The 20825-nt window shown below is 34.5% G+C and overlaps 1 protein-coding gene across 1 annotated transcript in view; it reads right to left on the bottom strand.

Moving 5' to 3' along the window:
• Window positions 1–583: 583 nt before the first annotated feature.
• The window catches only part of LOC115886424 (protein Wnt-6), a 47166-nt gene continuing 26924 nt past the window's right edge, over window positions 584–20825 (bottom strand). The window contains exons 2-5 of the mRNA XM_030905559.1: window positions 6951–7171; window positions 3469–3583; window positions 2020–2203; window positions 584–1165 (exon numbers count right to left, since the gene is read on the bottom strand). Coding sequence (XP_030761419.1) covers window positions 704–1165; window positions 2020–2203; window positions 3469–3583; window positions 6951–7171 — 982 coding nt within the window. The 3' untranslated portion in view covers window positions 584–703. The remainder of the gene's footprint in view (window positions 1166–2019; window positions 2204–3468; window positions 3584–6950; window positions 7172–20825) is intronic.

Raw genomic sequence — 20825 nt, 5'->3', positions numbered from 1 at the left:
ACTATAATTATTTAAAAACAATAATAGAAATACACGTTAACTGTCTTCTATTTCGATTACTAAGTAAATTTAAACAGTGCACTTAAGAATAATGTATTGTATTAGTAGAATATGTTGACGGTACAATTGCCAAGTCATTATAATTATTATAGAAATAAAAATGTCTTATTTTGATACATTCACTATAAATATTAAATAATTAATTGGCTAGATTACAATTTATGACAAAGTTGTTGAATATTTGTTTCTATAGACACTAAAATACCTGACTTGGTTTTACATCAGCTCTCACAAGTTTTTGTGAGAAGTGCGTTGCTAGACTTGGAATTTTTTTACACCTTATGTGGTTTGATGCGGTAAAATATAAAGGAAAATAAAACTACAAACAAATAATTTCAAAATATTTATTTTCTCATTACGTCTTCTGCATCAAATATGTTTGGCATGGTAAAAATAATTACTGATGAAATTTTATATTCTTCTTGATCATATAATATGATTCATTTAATCTTTTTTGGGTGCTTCAAAACCTTTTTGAAGTCAGAACCTTAAGGACAAGTTAAATAAAACTACAATAATTTTAATACAATATTTACAAGCTTTTATTAGTAACCAAAAAAAGAAGATCACATATATATCGACAACACAAATAATTACACAGCTATATACAGACAAATATAAAATCCTTCATCACAAAAAGATCTCACTGACAGGTGGCCACCTTGACCGTCTCGTTGCACACTTGGCACGTGACGTTGCAGCAGTAGACAAACTCGCAGTTGCAGCTGTGCTCCACCTCCTTGGTTTGCACTTGAAAACCTCGACCACAGCACAGGATCCCACATCCTTCTTCCCCGGGAGATGTCTCATTACATTCTCTTCCCTGTGTTCCAAAACTACCCACGCTACTGTCGGGTAGGCAGAAACTGGGGGATTCCTCTGAGTAAACCAGGTCGAAACGAGTGGGGGGTTTGATGGTATCGCCCTCGGGGATGAAACTTTGCCCGTCGTTGCCTGGGATGACCTTGGCTGCGCCGTCGAAACGTTCTTTAAGTCGATCGCCTACCTCCCTGAAGGCTGGCATTTTTCGGATGCAGGTTCTCAGTGCGCAGGATCCGGAGAGGCCGTGGCATTTGCATTCTTTGCGCATGTAGTTCTTTATCGCCTGAAATCAAAGACAATACGTTTTTAGGTTGAATATTCATTCAAAAATATACTATAAAGCCTCATTGAAAAACTCGAAATTAGTGGAATAAATTAGTGGTTTCAATTACCGTAGAAGTTTGTTCAGAACATCAAAATTAGTGGTAGACATTTTTAATCAGTAGAAAAAGTTATCAAACTTTTAACTTTTAAACTAATTATACTTCAAAATTTGCGAGAAATGTCATTTTGGCCTTTGATTATCTTCCGTCAAGAGAACTTGTGGTTAGAAATCAAAAGTTGATTGTTTTATAAGCTAAATATTAGGCTTTCTCTGTGGATACAAATGACTAAAGCAAGTTGTTGCTAGGATATTCTATTAATTTTAATTGTTTTTTTTAAATATAGTGAATGATCGTAAACTAAAAAGTATAAAGTGTAATTGAAACCACTAATTTATTCCACTAATTGCGAGGTTCTGAATGAAGCTTAAACCACTATATTTCTTGTAATTACGTTTTTGTTCTTGCATTTTTGCATTTATTTACTACTTGTCAAAAATAATTAGGTTATGTTAATTTGACTTAGATGTTTCAATAGAGTTGTAACATTTTTTATTGTTAAACCCTATTAACGTCCACTTTTTGCCGGAGAACAGACGTAGGATATAACAAAAAAACGTTACACTTATTTTTGGTGCCCAACGTGAGGCACATTTCATTAAAAATAGTTAAATAAAGTTACTATAATTACTTAATAACAAAAATAGATAATAAACGTTACTTCCTGGATCTTTTTATTCTGTGTTAAATGTATATTAAATTTTGTAAAGTTTGTAAACTAAAAAATATAACAAAAAATATATAAAATGCTTACTAGTCGACCTGCTACATAGTTGTGTGACTTAACCAAAGTGTTCATGTCGCTTCTTTTTTTCTTGTGTCGACCCTCCAAAAAATCCTTGGACCTCTTAATGCCAAAATCGATATTTTCAGCGCATCCGTCCCATTTAAAGTCGGTTTCTGGCGATACTTCTGTCGGTTTTTTCTTCTTATTTTTTCTGAAACAATAAAAAATATTCAACTTTAATTTCGATACTATATCCTATCATCTAGATACTTATTATCATTTTAGTTCTAGTAATATTATGAATAAAAATACTAAGGATGGATTGTAATGATATTTTTATATTCATGCATTAGAGAGGCATTCGTCGTCATCAAATGCCATTTCTTGACAGTTTCGTTTGACAATTCATTTGACATATTTGAATTTAATTCGATTTTTTGTGGATTTATTGTATAGAATGTTCAGCCATCATTCAACGTTACGTCATATATTGTCGAACTCTCTCAGTCACTTGACAACCAGATGAAAGAGTTTAACAACTAGCCAGCGCAAGAAGGCTGGTTTTTTTGGTTTTGTTTGTCAATCAATGTCATTTATGTGACAGAAATCAAGTAAATATTGGAAGTTCGAGTGAAATTCTCATTTAATTTCTAAAATTTGTAATAATATTTTGTATTTACATCCAAAAGCAATGGAGGTAGGCAGTAAGGGTAAATAAATATCATTAACTAAATAGAATGACTTTTTAGGACCATTTAAACTTATCATGCAGCCATTGTTTCTTAAAGTCAGGAACATTTAAAGAAAACATGAAAAACAAGACTTGATTAGATTTGTTTATTTATTATTGATCTGTTTTAATATTGGACCTGCAAATCTTCACTTGAGCTGTCTAACAAGTTTAACAGTTTATTATATAGGTACTTTTCAATATTAAACTCCATTGAAGAGAAGAAGCAAACGTAAAAGCAGAGAATAGGTACATTAAAAATGCATAAAAGATAAATTTTATTGAAATTTAGAAAACGTCAACATTTGACGTTTCCAGTGTTTTAACAAACCTTTCCGTATCAAACCGATGTTTTTTAGGAACAGCTCTTTACCATAGTTTACCGGTCTGGTTCGCCTGGTTTTGCAACTGAATACAATCTTAGTCAAATTTTTATTAAGTATTGCTAAGACTATAATTAATGAAAGAATGCAACGTTGCATTAATTTAGTAAACAATGAAAATAATAAAAAAATCAGTTGAACCTGCAGCTCTATTTTTTTTAAATATACAATAAAATTAAAAAAAAATCTACTAAAAAAATTTCACATAATTTTACTTGAATATTGCAGATTTATTTACTAATTTATTTTACTGGATCTTTTTTAACTCTCAATTAATAAAAAAAGGTGAAATATGAGAAAGTGAAATTTTGTCGAGCCGAGAGATACCTAATTGCGGCGTTCCTCCCGAGAAGCCATACTCACTTTTTCCTTTTGTTGCACGAACAGCCAATTTGTTCACCTTTTGTACATGCCCTGGTCACCTGATAAGTGATGCCGGCGGCGATTATAGCGTTTACGAAACCAGTTTCTCTTGTGTCTGAAACAGAAAAAACGGATAAATCAATTTATCGAACCTTGCAATTTGTAGCTTAATATTCTCTTAAGATTATTATTTAAGTTCGATAGTTTTAGTTAGCATACGATTAGAAAAAAATGTCGTCTTTGTGATCTCTGAAAAAGCAAACTTCGAAGCAAGCTGATGGCATGGTTCATTTGCGTTTAAAGAAGTTGATATCTTCTCTGCTATTTTAATTATTTTTAGATAGATAAAAAGAAAGTATGAGAGGGAGAAGTTAATCACCACGAGCTTATTGTGCCCCCCTTTCTTCAGTTATAACTCATCATAGAGTCTCAGGTCTTTGACGAAAGCCAGTATCTGAGACGGTTTTACAGAGGTTAGTTCTCCATCTGCGATATCAGACGTACCAAAGTTGCTAATAGTTGTTGTCTGGGTGCACTCAGTGATGAATTGTTCCGGTGTTTCCCAATTTTTCCCACAGAATCTGTATTCATCGTTGTTTCTTAACTTCAACTTACTGAGGTATTCATTGAGGACACAGTGTCCTGTCAAAAACCCTGTGACAACCCGAAATTGTTTTTACTTACTTAAATCAAGAAAAAACTTCGAGAAATTTCTTTGAGTGTCTTAGATCGTTGAATGATTGTCATTCCAGGTTAAGGCTCAGGGCAAAACCATGTACAAAATGCAACACAGAACTTCAATACGCTGATGACTTTGCGCTCTAGTTTCAAAAACGCTACAGCAATTACTAAAAATGTTGAACACATACTGGGCATACGAGGCTTTGTGCCTTAAGCTGAACATCGATAACACTAAAATCACAACAACAGAAATCAAAATCAACATGCAGAATGTGTGGGAAGCAGCGCACATAGACAGCAATGGAGAAGAATTTTAAACAGCGACAACCAAAAAGTAAAGAAGGAACAAAGCTACGATATTTTTGAATGTCCGGAATGCGGAAGAGAGATAACATCACGTATCGGGCTTTTCAGTCATAGAAAAGCTCATGAAAGAAAGGTAAAAAATGCCTTGCGTAAGTAACCATCTTCTGATGCGTGTCAAATACTCGTCAGCGAGTAATGGCAGTATGTAATAGGTATGTGTTCCAGGTTAAGGATGGAGTCTTCCAAGTTCTTGAGTTGTTTTTTAAGTTGGTTTCCACTTGGGAAGCTGAATGGACCAGTTAGTGGAGAGTTTGCTTTTTCATTGTCTTCTATTCATTCGTGGGCTGGCACCCAGAGTAGGAGAGGACAATATAAGAACGATTTCCTAAATAATTAATTAGTATTAGAAATATTTCATTTAATTTCAAACGACTGAGTTCACAGCAATATCACTACATTAGGATTCATTTACCGACCTGTAGATAGATCTAAGCCAAATGACAAGACCGAATCGCCTTAACTCTCTTCTTCGGCTGGTCGGAGATCGAAGGCCCAGATAAGAGCCGCGAGCTCGGCAGGTAGCAGATGCTGCGAGATAATGTTCGCATGTCACCGCGCGGCACACCGAGAGAGAAAGATATCTCCGGATTCGGGCAGTTATTAAGCTTTTCAGAGATATTACGGTGAAAATAAAGTTGTTGAGGTGCCACTTGAATTCTGAAGAGCGGTATTAAATATGATTTCCGAGATGGTATCGCCTGCGAACCGAGCGGCGCGGCCGAGATATACGTCGCTATTTTTTTAACTGTCCGTTGGAATTAATGTTTTTGCGATGAATTATTACGAAATTGTTGTTATATTGTTGTTAAGTGTTAAATGTTGCATTTAAAACAAAGAAGATTGGTATATTGTGCCCCCCTTTCTTGAGTTATAACTCGTCATACAGTCTCAAGGCTTTGGCAAAATGCAGTATCTGAGACGGTTTTACAATCGGTCGCATCAAGTTTATGGCACGAGTGATTGTTGCCTCAGCGCAGTCAGTGATGAGTGATAGTGATTCCAGGTTACGGATGGAGTCTTCCAGATTCTTGAGTTCCGTTTTAAGTTTGTTTTCCACTTGGGAAGCAGAACGGTTCTGGTTCAGTTAGTGGAGTGTTCGCGTTTCCTTTTCTAGCTATATCGTTTGCTTTTTCATTACCTCCTATGACTTGGTAGTCTGGCACCCAGAATAGGAGGACTTTATTTTGTTTGCCTAATTTGTTCAGCTTCTCTAGGCATTCTTTAAATTTACTTAAGCTATATTGTTGTTAAGTGTTTCAAAAGTGTTGCATTTATATTAATAAAGTTGGTATATAGCACTGCATAATACACTTAATTCAACCTCTCTTGGATATTACGTTGTTTCTTTGTCTGAGCTACGTCTGATGTAATATGGTTTTAAAGCAAGTGGAGTTGTCCAATGGCCACTCTCACTGTCCTTCGGGGAATCGTTTTGTCAGATTTGGAACGCTAATCCTTCTCAGTCTTGAGTAAATTGTACTTCCAGTATCCGTTAATTTGACTACCGCATCATTAACAGATATTAATAATTTTTGTTGGTACTTTCGGCTTACAAGACCGCAAGACGAAGACCAGTCTCGTTGATCACTAATGAGGTCGTTAGTTGATATAATTTTATGAAATGATCATATACGAGTACCATATAATCGAAACATAATAAAGTGTCAAGCTGGTTTGGAATTGGTAATCAATGGATAATATAAAATTCTCCATATAAAATAACAGCGAACTTCATTTCCAAGTCAACTCTGACTCCGTCTTTTAAGTCAACTCTGACTCCGTCTTTTTTTCAACCCTATGGTATACTAGCCCTAGTCACTTCATCTGCGGGGTCTGTATTATAATGCATGTGACAGATAAATATAAATGACCGGTTGACAAACAGAGAGACAAACGTAGAAGACGTTTGTAGGAAAATATCTGTGGACATTTTTGAGGAAGGAGCATAATGCTATAAATACAATTAGAACGGCATTGATAAACCGGAATTTAAGTCAGCCATATTTGAGGCCCATCGCGGTGGACCTAAGATTTTTGATATGCTCCTTCCTAAGTCTTCTTATTCAAAGGTAGACATAAATAAACTATTTTAAAAACTTTCATGTATCCTACTGACATGAAGATAATATATCTAAGCTAAATATAATCTATTACAGCTGTAGTAAAATGAGTAACTAATTGTGAAAGATAAAGTTCCAACCCTAGCTGCAACATTTATCATAAACGCCTATGTGTGCGGTTTGAAATTTTGATGCAAAATCCGGCAATACCGCATAAAAGAAATGTATCAACTCAGCTTTTATCTCTTTTTTAATACATTTGATTTTCCACTAAGCTGCATCACTACATCACTGACTTACACGTTAAAATCTAGACCACACAGTTTCGATGACCAAATCAGTAGGTATATCTATTATCATTTCAAAAATGTTTACCTTTAGACATGACTTTCTTGATGCTTCTACTCGAGTTGGTACAGTTCCACCTCCTGTACCTGAACTGGTACTGGCACTGGGTGAGTGCCAAGTTGACGCCTATGGCCATTTGTTCCAGGAGTCCGGGCCTGTTGTTGCAAATCTTCGCTATTCTCGACGAAGACCGTTTCGCTGGTTTGCACATTTGCTTGATATTGAGAACTAGATCGACACTGGAGGCCCTGAAACAACAAACCGTCAGTCAAAACGTGTTAATCAAGTTTATAATAAAAAATTGTGTTTATTTCCAATTGCAAAAAATCGAGATTTATTTCAGTTTTTATTAATTTTGTATTAAGTGTTATTATTATTTCTGACTGGACACTGTCTCTTCAATGAACACCTCAATAGATTGAAGCTAAGAAACAACGGCGAATGCAGATTCTGTGGGGAAAATGGGGAAACACCAGAACACACAATTCAACATCACTGAGTGCGCCTAGATGACAACCATATTTGTCTCATAAACTTTGGTACGACTGATATTGGAAATGAAGAACTAGCCTCTGTAAAACTATCTCAGATACTGGCTTTAGTCAAAGTCCTGAGACTGTATGATGACTTAAGCTTCATTCAGAACCTCCCAATTAGTGGAATAAATTGGTGGGTTCAATTTTCAATTACACTTTATACTTTTTAGTTTACGATCATTCGCAATGTCTAAAAAAACACAATTAAAATTAATAAAATATCCTAGCAACAGCTTGCGGTAGTCTGTTGTATCCATAGAGACATTCGGAACCTCGCAATTAGTGGAAAAAATTAGTAGTTTCAATTAGCGTAGAAGTTTGTTCCTCTAATTTGATTGTAAGCATTCAGAACGTGAAAATTAGTGGTAGGAATTTTCAATTAGTGGAAAAAGTTAACAAACTTTTAATTTTTCCATTAATTATACTTCAAAATTTGCGAGGAATGTTATTTTGGCCTTTGATTATGATACGCCAAGAAAAAATGTGGTTAGAAATCAAAAATTTATTGTTTTATAAGCTAAATCAGTGGCGTAACTATCGATGTGCCGTGTGTGCGAAGCACACGGGCCCGGGCCATCGGGGAACCCGGCCCGCATTCCCATATCTATCACATGCTATCGCGAATCAAGCAGAATCGGGCGATCCCGAACTAAGTTCTTATGTATCACAAACATGTCTTCTTAACTACTTAACTAGCACACGCTATCGCGAAAATAACTTAACTTTACACTTGTTCTTGTGCAGTTTTGTAGTTGTGTCTGCAAAATAAAAATAACTGGAAATATGTGATTTTTCATTAGAGCATTAAATTTGACAAAAAAGGAAATTTGCTGTATTGTCACTGGATTTCTGTACCATCGAATAGAAATAGAACCAAGCTAGTTGTAGCATCAAAAGGAGCATGAAAAATTATACTGGCCAACTTCGAATTGATGGTTACTGAGTTGATAGCGTTAAGTGCTGCATGACTATCGGATAGGATGACAATTTCCTGTTTTCGATAGTTCCTATCTAAGATAACTTGTACGCATCTTTCGATAGCGTAAATTTCTGCCTCAAGGATACTGGGGTAGGTGCCCATTGGTTCGGAGTATTTAGTTTTCGGCCCAAATACTCCTATCCCTGTCCCTGTTTTGGTTTTGGAAGCATCAGCAGTTTCTTCCCAATCCTTTTTATTACTCAATACTACAGTGAGGTGTTTCTCAAAGTTGTAAATTCTTGGTATGTCATCCACTGGGAGTTGAAGTGATCCCTATCAAAATAAACTAGTCTATTGATGATCTTAATTCTAAGCTATGATGATCTTAATTCTGTAAGAGAAGACGAGACACTCTGTATATCTTTCTCTCTGCAATTCGACCGCATTAATAAAATCCATTTTAATAGGAATTTTCATGTGTGTGTTCGTTTCTCTATAACGATATCTTAAATATTGCCGGCGTATATACGCTCTGTTTAAATAAGAACCAGTTCGTAAGTCAAACGCAAAGCCAAAGTAAATATAGTGAAACGTTTCAGATGTATATGTGCGCGTTCCTCCTCTTTGATTAACTGTATTTCCCGGTTTATATGGCTCTCTCTTCTCTCGAGAGCAAACACTACCACTAAATTATTTGAAAACTTAGCCGAAAGCCCCACTAGAACTTGTAAGACGGTAAAGTATGATCGGGCGAAACTTGCAATGACATTAATGACAGTTCCCTGTTATTAATTCTCTTCGTAGTTCATTTCCCGTTTTTCAGTACAACAAAAAGAAAAAAAAACTGTACTTTAACCTGTAAGCTTATGTGTATCTTTAGTATTTATTTCAATTTGGATAAGAGAGGTATTTTATTATACCCTATACCCCCTCTGGGTGCCTGGTCACCAAGGGATAGAAGGCAATGAAAAAGCAAATGATCTAGCTAGGAAAGGAGCGAACACTCCACTAACTGGACCAGAACCGTTCTGTTTTCCAAACGGGAACCAACTGAAAGCGGAACTGAAGAATCTGGAAGACTCCATCCGTAACTTGGAAAAAGTTCCTCAGAACTTACGACCGAGAAAAATCAATGGTTTTCCTTGATTTAAGTAAAAACAATCTTCGGATGGTCACGGGGTTTCTAACAGGACACTGTCTCCTCAACGAACACCTCAGTAGGCTGAAGCTGAGAAACAACAGCGAATGCAGATTCTGTGGGGAAAATGGGGAAACACCAAAACACCCTATCACTGAGTGCACCGAGACGACGACCATTCGTGCTATGAACTTTGATACGTCTGATGTCGAGGATAGAGAGCTGGCCTCTGTGGAGCCGTCTCAGATACTGGCTTTTCTTAAAGCCCTAAGACAGTATGATGAGTTATAACTCGTTATAACTCAAGAAAGGGGAATAAATCTATAAAGTCGCGGTGATTAGCACCCCTCCTAAACATGTACTCATTCTACATTCTAGGGATCACTTATATTTTGTGATAGCTCAAGACATTATGATTATGAATAGGGACAACAATTTGCAACCATTTGCAACCTCATTTGCAACCAAAATGGTACGAACAGTCTGTACCATCACATATTAAAAACATGAAACAATATGGCTTCATCTAGAACATATTTTTAGCTTTTATTTCGTATTAGTACGAGTATAGTACTTTTCCTCATAAATCTCCCGTAATGGTTTCAAAGTGTTTCAAATGTTACACGGCCGCATAATGATACTATTACATAAACCGATTTAATGGCCTTTGCACTATAATGTTTCCAAACGTAATGCACACAATTTACGGCATCGAAAACATTATTTATTCTAACTTCCGATATCTGTTACATAATTCAGTTTTATGATGTAAAGCCACGTCTACACATCACGTTTTACTTGCCAGTTTTGCACGTCAGGTAAAACGGAAGATGATAGAGAAAAATCAAAGATTTTCCTTGATTTAAGTAAGAAAGAATCTTCGGATTGTCACGGTAAATGTAGATTCTGTAGGGAAAATGGAGAAACACCAGGACCAGGACTCCTAATCACTGAGTACTTACTATTTTTCTTAATGTGTCTGTTGTTTGTTTTTGATTTTTTGTTTACTTTTTTGTGTCTATTTTTGATGTTTTATCACAAAAACTTTATTTAATTATTCTAACCGTGTTAGGAAGTATAATTATTTATTGATGATTTTTGATGATCTTGTTGATCTATGCCTAGGAATTAGTGATGTGACTCATGTGGCACCGGTTTCCGGATTCCCATCACTACTAGGAATAAAAAAAGAGTATTTTAATTTAAGAATATTTGCAATTGTCATCATTCATAAATAATATGATGCACAATAAATAATCATTGATGCACTTTTTTATTTTTTCCGAATAGGTAAATAATGAAAAGGTATTTAGAAAATCTATTGATGACTATCGACAACAGTGACGGACGTGACCTTAGGATTTTCATACAATGGTAAGGCGTGTGGGCCGTTATATAGTAGCGATCATTAATTTGATGACACCATCTAACGACACTAATGATCGCTGTTTGTGCTTAATGATGAAAGGTGGCTCGTTAATGAGGAAAAAAACAATCTCGATTGCGCGATTGAATAGTTGTTTATATAATTTCTTGATTAATCGAAAAGATAAAACGATCATGCATGTGAATCAGGAATGTTGTTCACATATTTAACGTTTCAAATTATTTTCAAAATGTAATATTTTACGTAGGTATATTTTTTTTTCAAACGTCACAAAAGTATTAATTTTTGCGACGTGATTGACAATATAAAAACATCATTTCAACGCCTAGGCATAAAAATGAAGCACTTTTACGCTTAAGCACAAAAGTACGAAAATATGTTATTAAACCTATGTATTAAACTAACATAAAGTGTCAAATTCAACGAGCGTAACCATAGTTTCTCGATATATATATAATTATCTACAAGGTATTACTTTTAAATCTTTTTATATTATTTGCAATGCTTGAAATTGTTTAAGAAATTATTTGTGACGTTTGCAAAAAATCAGCAAATAACGCATTATTTTTTTAAGTAGTTTTTTAATATGACATTAATGTGGCGATATGATGGAACCAAATCAACTATTGTCATAACGTCATATTACGCTGCATTGGATACTGTATACTAAATTAAAAATAAACGTTAAATGCTAAAGACACAGTCCTGGTTTTAATAAACATTAATAATGATAACAGAACTAACGATATTAAAGAAAACATCATGTAATAATCAAGTATACAAACAGAAAAAAAATTGTAAAAAATAACCTAATACAGGTATTGCCTCTCTTGGCTGTTATAACTGCCCGAATACGTCCGTTCATACTGTCGTTGAGGCTGCATATTGCGATATGTTTTCTCATACTTTAAGGACCAAGTCAAGTTCATTTATTGAAGCTAGTAGTGCTTTGCGACCTCTAACCTTCCTGACAAGCATTTCCCAAACGTCGAACAGATGAACAGTTCATAGTGGTTTATAGTTCACAATAATCTCCAATGGCGCATTGTCATATTGAAAAATTACTTCAAAAAAGAAGTGCCAATTGAAAAAATTGTAAATTGTTGGTGGCAAGCTCATTCAGCTATTAAAAATTAACCAAGGCATGTATTGACATGATCCAAAAAACAAAATGCTCAGGAAACATGGTTCTGACCGTAAATTATATTTTAGGAAAATTTACACACGAAATCAATGCACAGGATGTTTTAAAGTTAAGGTAAAAAACAACTCCTCGATTAACGCTGTATAATATGCCAAATACTAAAGTTTATTAAAAACTGAGTTTACGAATAAAAGGTGATATAATTATATACAATCATGAAAATAGGGCTAAAAATAACAAAAATATAACACTTTAAATTTGACTAAAAATTTTTCTGTTGCGTTTTTTTGCATCTGCGTGTATATTGTAACTATCTTAAACCCAGCCGCTGCACCAATTTTCGGTTGTTTTTGGTCAATGACCATCATCATTTTGGGTCAGCGCTATTTCTACGTCAGAACAGCTGTCTGTTGCCTGTTCCTATCGCGATCGTTCGACAAATAAGTGGCCGGTCGGCGGGTTGGCGGTCGTGGGCGTGGGTCGGACGCACTTTGTCAAAGACCCCTCTCGAAGGTGTCAAGTATAGATTGGGATTTCGCCACCAATAAGAACGGACCGCGCCGACCATTGGCCAGAGATCCTGCATCGAAAACACCAGATTTTGTTCTGTCTGTATCTTTGTTTTTGGAACTTTCTATTAATATTTATTTACCAAATTTGCTCAGGTTGTGATACTGTAAAAGATAAGTAAAAAATCACGATATTTTCACAGTGAGATAAATGTAGCAATTCAGTGCTGGTTAAATGGCTAAATTGCAGATTCTATGGGGGGGGGGGGGGGAGTTAATCACCGCGACCTTATAGATCTATTGAGTCAACCTTTCTTGAATTATAAAGCTTCATTCAGAACCTCGAAATCAGTGGAATAAATTAGTGTTTTTTTTTAAACGGCTTTTTCGAAAGTCAAATTCCACGAGATGAAACTACCCCTCAAATATTACCAAGTTATATAATGATATCGCCATATTGTTTTTTCTCATGCTGACATAAATGTGAGAAAATTTTATCCAGTTTGTATGTTAATGGAAATTCTTGCTTTGCTTTATCATCACCATTACTATCTTACATATTATGATTAATTCGACGCGAACGATGTCGCGGGTATATACGCTACAATCCGTTTTCCAAAAATCAGTTTTTTACGTCAAGCGCTTTAAGCAGGATCGTGATTAATCAATGACCAGCTTTTTCGAAACATCCTGTATATGTTTTTAAAAAATGTAAAAATGTAAAAAAATATGTAAAAAAACAAAATAAAATATACGTGTTTTTAGCGTTTTTTTTCGGAAACTTGACCGTTTTTTAAATAAAAAATATTGTAATATTTGAGGGGTGCATGGTTTCACCCCCTTGGAACTGGAATTTCGAAAAATACCTTCTTATCGAACCTCTACACCCTAGAATCAACCTGTATGCCAAAACTGAGTTTCTTACGTTGAGTGGTTTGAGCAGGATCGTGATTAATCAGTAAGTCAGTCAGTTAAGGATTTTATACAGGGTGTTTCAAAACAAATGCGAAAAACTTCAGGGGGTGATTCCTTGTTCAAAATAAATGGTAGTTTGCTTCATAAACGTTGGGTCAAAAGTCAACCATTAGGGAGATATTGCGGTACAAAGATGGCGGAAAAATAATGTTTTTATTTTTTATCTTGAAAACGAAAAGAGATAGACTAATAAAATTTTATTGAAGCATTACTGTTATGAAAACACACTTTCTGGTAATTTTTCACTTTTTTAAATGAGTGGAAGGGGTTGAAATAAACTAGCCCTATCATTCTTGTTAACGAAATTTAAAGAAAATCTTATCAAACACATGCAAAAAAAATAATTTGGATAGTTTAGTTTGTTTAGAAACTTTTTTATCTCTTGTATTTTTTGATAAAACTCACCAATTTGAAATTAAAAATAAAATGTAAAGCATTACATGTCAGGACAAAAACATTTTCTGATAAAGAATCTAGTGGGCTGCTATAATTTTTTAGGAAAAATCTAGTCGGCCGCTGTTACTTTTTAGGATGTTCCTAATATTATTTTATTTGACATTACTCTACTGCAATACGTTATTATCTAGATGATTATTATTATCGTTATTATCACTAGATTCTTAATCTAAAATGTTTTTTGTCCTGACATGTAATGCTTTACATTTTATTTTTAATTTCCAATCGGTGAGTTTTATCAAAAAAACACAAGAGGTAAAAAGTTTCTAAACAAACTAAACTATCCAAATTAAAGCATTTGCATGTGTTTGATAAGATTTTTCTTTAAATTTCGTTAACAAGAATGATAGGGGTAGTTTATTTCAACCCCTTCCACTCATTTTAAAAAAGTAAAAAAATTACCCGAAAGTGTGTTTTCATAACAGTAATGCTTCCATAAAATTTCATTAGTCTATCTCTTTTCGTTTTCAAGATAAAAAATAAAAACATTATTTTTCCGCCATTTTTGTACCGCGATATCTCCCTAATGGTTGACTTTTGATCCAACGTTTATAAAGCAAACTACCCTTCATTTTGAACAAGGAATCACCCCCTAAAGTTTTTCGCATTTGTTTTCAAACACCCTGTATATTAGTATAGATAAGTAACCAGCCGTAATACGGAATCAGTTACGCCACTGACTGATGCGTTTCACCTAAATTCGTCCAAAATGAGCTCATTAGCATATCGCACGTTACGAGCATTAAACTGAAAATGTTTATAAACATATCGCCTTCGCCGCTTCAATTCTGGATTGGATCCGATCGCGCCATCAAAAATCCATCCAGTCTGGCCGATGTTTCCATTTTTTACGATCGACGAAGGGTATATCGACTATTTTTAAACTGGCAGATTTTTTGTCTGTTCGTTTGCTTGTTTTGGCTGTCGTTTTTGACTGTTTCGGTTACATACGGACACATACAGACGAATCGAACAGAAACTTGACAGGTATTGTTTGGCCCGATATACACCGATGCTCGGTTTGTGTCGTACTGACTGGTCGTACTGGTCAGTACGACACAAACCGAGCATCGGTGTATATCGGGCCAAACAATACCTGTCAAGTTTCTGTTCGATTCGTCTGTAGGTGTCTTTGTGTTGGCGGTTGGAGTCGCCATGAATGTTTGTAGGCATAATGTGGATTAATATATGTTTTGGTGCCTGAAGAAGCGACAATAAAGTCGCGAAACGTCGCAAAAACATTGTTTCCTTTCAAGCCTTCCCAAACACCCACGATTTTTTTTTATCTGCATTTAAGAAGATGTTCAAATATTCCTCCATCGACTGCTAGACAATAACCCAGGCGATCATAAAATTATCTTCTTACATTCGCTAGTTGGTAAACTGAAATAGCATTTTTAACTCGTCTAGATTTGTGTATTTTTTATCCTTGTATATCCTGTTTTTTAAATGGCCCCAGAGAAAGAAGTCATTTGGCGAAATATCAGGAGACCTTGCTGGCCAATTTACTGTATGATTTAGGCCAATAACGTTTCCGTTAAAACTATTGTCTAAATATTCCCGAACAGCCAGGGTACTATGCGGCATCATGTAAAGCAGGTAAAATATGATTTTCGAGTAGTTCCAAATAATATTCTGCATTTAAATTTCGCGTAAGAAATAATGGCCCGATAATATTGTGTCCGAATATCCCTGCCCAAACATTTACTTTCTCTGGATATTGCGTCCTTGTTTCGACAAACCTGTGTTGGTTTTCTTTGTTCCAATATCGATAATTTTGAACATTGGGTTCATTATTTAAGGTAAACGTGCATTCGTCAGTGATGTTTTTTAAAAATTCCTTATCCGTGTTTGCTCTTTCCATCATATCAAAACAAAACGCCTGCCGACGTATTTCGTCCCCATCTCGTAGCCCTTGGTGTTTTTCATATTTGAAGGAATAGTATTTATGTTGTTTCAAAATTCGAAATGCTGTAGTGTGATATATTCCTATTTCATCCTCAAGTTTCTTTGTGCTGATATTTCCATCGTTCTCTTCCACGCACAATAAAACTTCCAAGTCGGTATCATTTCTTGCATCTTCTCTTTGTTCCTGCCTTGCTTCACATCTGCAGTTATTTATTAGGGTACCTTTGGTCTCATATCTCTGGATATTCCTTGCGATTGTAGATTTTCCAGGTATCGGTCTATTCGGATACAGAGCAGCAAACATGTCCGACACCTGATGATAACTATTTCCTTGATAATACCATTTAATCATCAATACTTTTTCTTCGGTAGTGTAATTCATGGCTAATATTTTCGATGTAGGTATGAGTTTTTAATAATAATAATAAAGCACTAAATAGATAAATTTCTGAAATGACAACTTCATTTGACATTTATCTTTTACCTTGACTGGTGCTCATAAGTAAATACAGGACCATAAGAAAGGAGAAATATTTAAAAAGAAATCGGCGATAACTGGTAAACGGGCTAATCAAAAATATCTAAAGTTATTCTTTTGAATGTCCCCTTTTCATTGACCCCATTAAAATTTACATGGGATTTCCTATGTCCCGCTCGACGATGCATCACCCGGTATACTTCATAAATAATTTAAATACTAATTAAAATAAATATTCACATATAATATATAATTTATTAGAATACATAACAGTATTACAAGATGTTAAAAAATTCCACAAATTTTCCCGAACAAGAAAAAAACATACCGATTTCACTCGCCAGAATAATAATTTAAACACATACTTTATCCCAGCCAAGGCTCTACGTGAACTAATCGCGCGGTTGACACCTTCTGTCAAACACGAGCACCTGTTGACGTATCTGTGAAAACACGAATTTATCAATCAGCGTTACGCGCCTCTGACACACCAAAGATAAATAACAATCGTGCACGTGAAGTTATCCGCCCTTAGAGAGGGGCACCGGTATCGATGTTCCTTTACTTAAATTGTGAATCTAGTGTTATGTTTCATTAGAAATAATATCGTGCGGTGCATCAAATGCTCTTTCAAACTATTTTAGGGTTTCCTATACCTATCTAGCTCAGATTTTGAATAAAGAACAATGTTTCAATAAAATGGCAACCTAGAGGGCTATTGTCATCATGGCAATTTTCTAGTGTCAGTCATATTTAATCTTTATAATAAATGCCTTTTTTGGGCCCAAGAATCCAAAAATGAAATAAAATACCGGGTGTTCCATAAGAAAAAATATAACTTTCGTATGGATCTTAGTTCTGAAACACCCTGTATATTTCAAAACAATTTTAAATTGTGCGCATTGCCTCCCCACACATACCCCTAAAATATTTTGTTTCTATACCTTTCCGTTTTCGTAGAATCGATCGAGGCGAATGAGGTGCGCTGTATGTAATAAAAAATTGTTTTCAATTACTTGGTTTCGATATCTACCGTGTTTTCAAAAATAACGTAACCTCCGCCTAAAACGAGAGACAGTCCTGTACATCGATAATCGATACTTATATCGATATACCCTTCCCATCCCTATTTAATCTACACTTGATTTACACCACTTAATATCTTTTAATAGAGCAGAAAAAAACACGAAAATTTTAAATAAACCCGCGTCTCTAATTTTACTTGTAAGTGCGTGATATTTTTCACTAGATAATTTATTTATTTTAGCAGTTCTCCCCGTGCCTTGTTGCATTTGACTCACTTTTTATTTGGCGTGATGTGAAGAGATCACTCGTGATACAGGCCGGGCCTGTGACTTGTTTATTATGCCTAACGAAAATTTTTATGTAAGTATTGTGTCTTTAGAGCAAAGACGAGCTTAAAATATTGTAACAGGAAGATATATAAATAGATGGTAGCGAGTGAGTGACGTTTGATTAGGTTTAGATTTTGTTTTATTTAATTTTGAAGACATCGGCGACTCTAATATACATAAACAGGGTATTTTTAAAATAGTAGGCAGACATCCTTCATTTTTTATTTTTGTAATTTTCTGGAAGGCTCAAAATAGTAATAGTAAACAATTAAATTATAGTGATATGTAAGTTTATAGGAAAAGCACAGCTTATTCGGTACCAGCCAGTCATATTGGCTTGTTTTTGAGTATCCTCGCATTTTTATTTTAGCCATCTTTTTCTTGAAGCAACTCACGGCACTTTTAATCCCCTTTTTTTTCAAAACTTTGTTGTGAATAAAGCAAGAATATAAGGTTTTAGTGATCAAGAAGGCATACTGGGGTTTCGTTTAGTTGAAATCAGTTATTAGAAAAAAAATTGTCTTTAAAAAGCTACTGTGAACCACGGAAAACACAAATTTTCCTGCGGAAATGCGTAATTTCCAAATTTCGGACATTAAAATAACTGAAATCTGCTATAAAAGAAATATATTTTGCGTTTTATTTTTAATATTTTTCTGAACAATATAAACACAAAAATTTTCCTGCGGAAATACGCTGTTTTCATTTCCTAAGGAAATTTATTAGACTTTAGAATAGCTGAAATCAGTTATAGAAAAAATAAATATATTTTTGCCTGTTAGAAGCATTCACGAATTGAGGAAAATAAAAATTTTCCTGCGGAAATAAACTCTATCCATTTTCTGAGGAAATTTAATAGACTTTAGAATAGGTCAAATCAGTTATATAACAGATAAATATATTTTTGCCTTTTAGGGGCGTTTACAAACTCAGGAAAATAAAAAACTTCCTGCGGAAATGCTTGATTTTCATTTTCCATTTGTTCCTTATTATATTATCGGGTCTTGTAAAGTATAAGTACCCACGAATTTAGCAATTTTTTTTTGGCAGGAAGTCCTATGCTTATAGAACAGTTTAAAAGAAAAAAATCCGTGGATGAAGCGCTTTTGAACCAAAAAAAATCATTTAAAAGTGTCTAAAATGCTAACCAATCTAATAATAAATCTAATAATACTTTTACAAAATCACATTTAATTATTAAAATATAAAAACCACAGCTTAACACCCCCACAAAGAAAAGCTAACCAAAGCAACCCAAATCCTAACAAATCTAATAATATTTTTGCAAAATCACAGTTAATTATTAATATATAAACGCCACAGCTTAACACCCTCCTCAAAGAAAAGCTAACCAAAGCAACCCAAATGCTAACCAATCTAATATTTTTGCAAAATCACAGTTAATTATTAAAATATAAAAGAAAACTGCATGATCCAATGATTTTTTGTCTTGAATCAGCCCTATTTACGTAAAGTTATAAGATATATTATCTATTCTACAAGAATTGTTATTCCTCCGAAAGATGTTTAGCCCCACCCAGCACCCCTATTCGCTCTAGGGTCCCGTAAGCTTCTAAACTGAAAAATGTATGAAAAACAAAGTGCACAAAATGATGAATTTTTTTTGTATTTCTTTTCTCGTAAAAGCTCGTATTAAACAAATATAAGTTCAATTTTCATGTAACTTTTCATGACCGGTTGATAGACAGAGAGACAAAATAAAAAGCGGCATTCAGTATTGCCGGTTTTTACGTGTGTAGGAAAACGTGCGAAAAAAATAACCTATTTTATAAACTTTCATGTAATTGCTGAAATAAAGATAGTATATCCATAATAAGTTCCAATCCTAGATGGAACATTTTTCGTACAGGCCTGCTTGGGCGGTTTGAAATTTTGATGCAAAATCTGATTTTTATTAAGCTGTCTACATCACTGTCTTACACGTTAAAATCGAGACCACCCAGTTACGATGACCAGATCGGTATATATGACTAATAATAACAGCAGATTATTCTATTTAGACATTATTCTACAGCATGGTACCAACAAGGAATTAAGAGACTTAGAAAAAGACCAAACCTGAGATGGGACCATGATATTACGAAATTAACAGGGATAACCAGGGCCCGCATAGAGGCTACACCATAATTGGAAATGGTTGAATAAGCTGAAAATGATGATGATGATGACGAATCTGCTCTTTCAAGTAGGTATGTATTTTCTCCGAAAATCTATATAAATAGAATCGTTAAATTCTTTTTAATATATTAATATACTCCTACATCTGATGCTTCAGGTAGTTACAAATTATAATATTAACAAAAAGCATAGCTGAAAAATTATCCGCTACTAGAAATTCAACATATTAAAAATTATTCAAATTAGATTGATATAAACACTTTCACTATAATTGATATTATTACAGTGGAAAGTCATAAATTCACCTGTCTTGATATAGGAAAATTTAATGATGTAAATAAGGCTTTAGTGTGACTGCAAAATTATTGGATAAGTTTATAAAATGAGAAAGAGAAAAAAATTGGCATTTTTGATATTAATATTAATGAAACTATATTTTATGTTATTTTTATGAAATAATGTATTGAGCGGGATTTACACAGCTATCACTTTTGTCAATCACAGTGATATCATCCAGTGTAATAATCTTTTTTTACATATTTCCATCCAGTGGTGCTGTAACCTCCGGCGCACTATAATAATTATTCCCTATTTCTTGTCTGTGAAAAGGTCTAAGGATAACTTTACAAAGACATTGGTGTTAAGGTCCTGTAATGGTGCGTCCAGACCTGAGGAGTCGAGTGCGAGACGAGAGCAAGACAAGAGCGAGACAAGAGCGAGGCAAGAGCGAGGCAAGAGCAAGACGAGTGCGAGACGAGAGCAAGACATTTTCTATCCATTTTTTGACGCAAGCCTGCCGCGAGACAAGTGAGTTGGATCATAGTGAAAGGTGACCGGTTTGTGTAAACTTGTCCGATGAAATGCTGCAGCAAATAATAACGCATAAGTAATAAATTTTTGTATCTTTAACATGATATTTGGTTTGTCGTATTTTATTCATCGTCGATTTTCTCCCCTT

The sequence above is a fragment of the Sitophilus oryzae genome, unplaced genomic scaffold (assembly GCF_002938485.1).
Source record: "Sitophilus oryzae breed Bouriz unplaced genomic scaffold, Soryzae_2.0 scaffold_488_pilon_pilon, whole genome shotgun sequence".
Lineage (NCBI taxonomy): Eukaryota > Metazoa > Arthropoda > Insecta > Coleoptera > Curculionidae > Sitophilus > Sitophilus oryzae.
This window is presented reverse-complemented; position numbering and strand designations above follow the sequence as displayed.